Raw genomic sequence first — 3,625 nt, 5'->3', positions numbered from 1 at the left:
CTCTTTCTGTCCCAGCTGGACATCCGAGACAGGAGGCCGGTCCTGGCTGACTGGGGTGAGGGGTGTAGGGATGCTGCCCTGGACCTTACAGGCTCCACAAACAGATCTACCCTCACAGCATTATCAGATAAGCTGCACCTTATTGGCCCAGGGAAGTGGTTTATACGGGTGGGTGGGAGATGTTGTGGTTTGGGGAGGGGAGGCTTGATCTGGGGATACGGGTTCCCTGTGCCCTGCAGCACTATGCAAGAGCTGCTCCCTTCCTGGGGTACATTTTGCTGACCCTGGGCCTCTCCAGCGGGCACCAGATGAAGAGTTCTACAAACGTGACTGCTTATTTGGATGTAACTCCTGAGATTTAACTGGGGGCGATGGGATCTCGCTGGCGTCGGTGGTTCTGCCCAGCGCTGTGGGCACCAGCATCAGCTTCAACGCGTGTGACTGGAACGTAAAGCCCAGAGAAAGGTTTCCTCCCTCTTCCCTCCAGCCCCCCTCGGTGTACAATGTGCATGTAGTAGGGACTGTCAATGTTACCATGTTCATTTCTATCATTTGTTGTCTTATGTACAAACACTTTTTAAAGACAATACTTCCTTTCCTTCCGAAGGCCGCGCTGAGGCGTTAGAGTAAAACCAGAGGTAACTGGATTCCAATAAAACAGCTGTACAGGAAGCAGAGTCCCACAGTTCTGTCAGAGCCGTGACATGGGGCAGGGGTGGGAACCTCTTCTCCGAGCTGGTGCTGACCTCAGAATGAGGCCCCAGTTCCCCTCTGTGCTTCCTTCTCATTTTAGTGTGAACCCAGGTGCATGTCTGTCGCCATCCATCCTGCAGCTCCTCAGGCATGGCTGTAACCATGAGCTGCTGAAGCAGACTTTGCTTAGACTTAACTTAACTTTGCCAGAACGTGTTTGTTCTGTACGTGCTCTTAACTCTCCGTTAATTAGCAGGTGGCTGCAGAGAATGGCCAAGAAGGGAGAGAAGGAACTGGAGTGAGACTGGTCTGTCCTGTATACCAGGAAGGTCAGTGCGCTGGGATCAGGCTCCAGCCTTCCCCCCAGGCAGAAGTTTTAGAAAAGAACCTTCTCCCTGAAGGAGAAGCCTCCTGATGCAAAGAGTGATCTCTGTGGCAGAGCGTCCTGCAGAGCTTGCTGGTTCTGCTTAGCCCCCCTGTGGCTGGTCTCCGACGAAAAACATGAACTGGGTGCTGAGAATTAAATTTTCCCACCTCATTCTTAGGAAGCCTGAGGAGATCCTGCTACTGTCCAAGTAAGTATCGCTAAATCCAAGGAGCTATCACTACTATCCATGGTAACCATCACTACTTGCAGCCTAAGAGGCCTCTGCAGGTGCCCTGCAGAGCTGAAGTGCAGGAGCAACCTGGCCTGGCCCAGAACGCCTCATTCCCAGCCCAAACCCCCTCAGGAATCGGCTCGCTCTTTGAATCAAGCAGATCTGTTTCAGCACCATAACATTTTATTAAACTACACTATGGAACTCACATTGCTGGCAGGGAAATGGCCGTACTCGGGCTGTACTCACAGCACCCGGCACTTGCTGAGGAACAGGACTGAGCCAGGACCCTTCCTGGCCACAGAGACAGTAAAAAACTTCTACAAAACGGGGGGCAGTGAGGGGCTGGCTGCAAGAGAGCACAGGGAACCGCTTCAAGTCACCTCGGGGGGTTCCCGTTAGGAGTTCTCTTTTACCTGGTGGTTGTTCACTTCCGCAGCCGAGAGGAAGATGCTGGTGAAGAGCAGATCTTGAATCGCATCCCCTGTCCCTGCCCCACCTCCCTCTGTGTGCTGCTCCCGCCCCCTGACCTGTGCTGCCCACACCTGAAAACAACCACTTCATGTGTCCTACAGTTAAAAACCTGCTGTGGCTCCGAGAACAATAAAAAGTAGCAGAAATAGTCATAAAAAGAAACCAACCCCAAACAGTTGAGTTTCAGACAAGTATGAGCTCACAGGAGGACGAGGTTGAAAAGTCTCACTTCTACCATCTCTAGGACTAGTTCTGTGCTCCCCAGCGGGACGACCCGCAGCCCTGCCGAGTACGCCAGGGTTAGTGACCAACCTTCCCAGGGCTGCGAGCGGAGGCTGAGATGAAATAAGGCTATTTTCCATCTTCGGGCAAAGACTTATGCTGCGGCGTGTGTTGGACGGTGGCAAGGCCGTTGTCTGCTCCCCAGGAGGAGGTCGGGCTTGCGGCAGAGAAGCAGCAGGTGAGTCTGTGTTTGCGAGGGACTATGTACATTGGTGTGATGGGGCTCCAGTTCCCTTTTCCAGTAACGCTCTTTGGCCCAGCCAGCTGGGTTCTGCCTCACAGTGCAGCCGGGCTGCGCCAAAGGGTCAGTAGCACCCCTCCTTCCACGAATCGTCCTCAGCGGGCTGTGCTGACTGGGAAAATCTGGAGAGAGAGAGGCAAAACCAAGGGTTACCAGCAGGTACGAGCAGCAAAGTCCCCCAGGCTGGCCCTGGGAGGGTTGAGTTTACACCCAGCTGTGCAGCATCAGCCTGGCCGAGGTGACCCCTGCAGCACCCACCCCGCAGCAGCCGCTTCAGGCAGCGCAGAGCCATGAAGAGCCTGTTCCTGGGTCCGTGGTGCCACATTTATCCCGCTCTGCTCAATTATTAACACTGCTGGGGGTCTGCCCCAGGGCTGAGTGCAAGAAAAATCTCTTTCCATGCAAACGTGACTAAATGCAGGAACGCGGTGAGGGCGCTGTGGAGCGCTGCTACCCCGAGGGAGCTGGAGGAACCCTCCACAGCGGGGTTTTGTAGTCAGTAAACACAGCTCAGTTTATTGACGGCTACAGGACATGAAAAACTAGCGAGTACTTATTGCTCATTAGTCGGATACTGCAGCGATGCCCCTCAGTCAGGAAAGTTTACAATTTGGAGGTTGGATTTACCGGAGAGGACAATGGGGTAAGAATGCGCTTTGTGCGTGTGGCTGGTAGAAGCACCCAAAGAGGCTCAAGGCATTCAACCAGCTGCTGCTCCAGACCAGCCACCCGCTGCAGCCACCCCCTACCTGCACAGTAGGTCAGAAGCTAATTGTAAAGGCTGAACGCTAGAAATAAATGTCAAATAAAGGTTCAAACCCCCCCCGGATTAGGACTTGGGAAACACAAACACAAACAGGTGGCTTGTGGAACCATTAGAGCTGCTCCACTTCCACCCTGGTGTATGTTCCGAGTTACTATCATGATACAGCCACATGCTTAAGCCCAGCCTTGTTAATTTGTACTTCTCAAAGCCCTCCAAACCCTTCCTGGGCCTTGGGCGATGCCCTGCTGGAGCCCTGGCTACAGGCTGAGGGAGGAGAAAACCCCCCAAATGTATTTTACCAGCAGCAAAGTTACGGAGGCACCGAAACGGGTCACTGAGGGCAATTCTCCTGTGAACAGTACGGAGAGCTTCCTGGAGGAGCTCCTCCCTTCCCCAGACGGACACTCACCTCCTAGATGGTGCGGTCAGCTTGCTCCTGGGTCCCGAGACTCCTCCGACGGACGTGCGCGCTTTGAGGGGGGGATTTTTTGCCACCGTGACCACATTGGGGCTTCTGGCAGCGCAGCTGCTGCTGGAGGAGCCCGGGGTGAGTGAAGACGCCTGTGGCTT

General features: G+C 54.2%; 1 protein-coding gene across 1 annotated transcript in view; it reads right to left on the bottom strand.

Annotated features, from left to right (window-relative positions):
- Positions 1 to 2,353: 2,353 nt before the first annotated feature.
- The window catches only part of LOC104499444 (SLAIN motif-containing protein-like), a 14,837-nt gene continuing 13,565 nt past the window's right edge, over positions 2,354 to 3,625 (bottom strand). The window contains exons 10-11 of the mRNA XM_010142952.1: positions 3,465 to 3,622; positions 2,354 to 2,411 (exon numbers count right to left, since the gene is read on the bottom strand). Coding sequence (XP_010141254.1) covers positions 2,354 to 2,411; positions 3,465 to 3,622 — 216 coding nt within the window. The remainder of the gene's footprint in view (positions 2,412 to 3,464; positions 3,623 to 3,625) is intronic.

The sequence above is a fragment of the Buceros rhinoceros genome, unplaced genomic scaffold (genome assembly GCF_000710305.1).
Source record: "Buceros rhinoceros silvestris isolate BGI_N320 unplaced genomic scaffold, ASM71030v1 scaffold28759, whole genome shotgun sequence".
Classification (NCBI taxonomy): domain Eukaryota; kingdom Metazoa; phylum Chordata; class Aves; order Bucerotiformes; family Bucerotidae; genus Buceros; species Buceros rhinoceros.
This window is presented reverse-complemented; position numbering and strand designations above follow the sequence as displayed.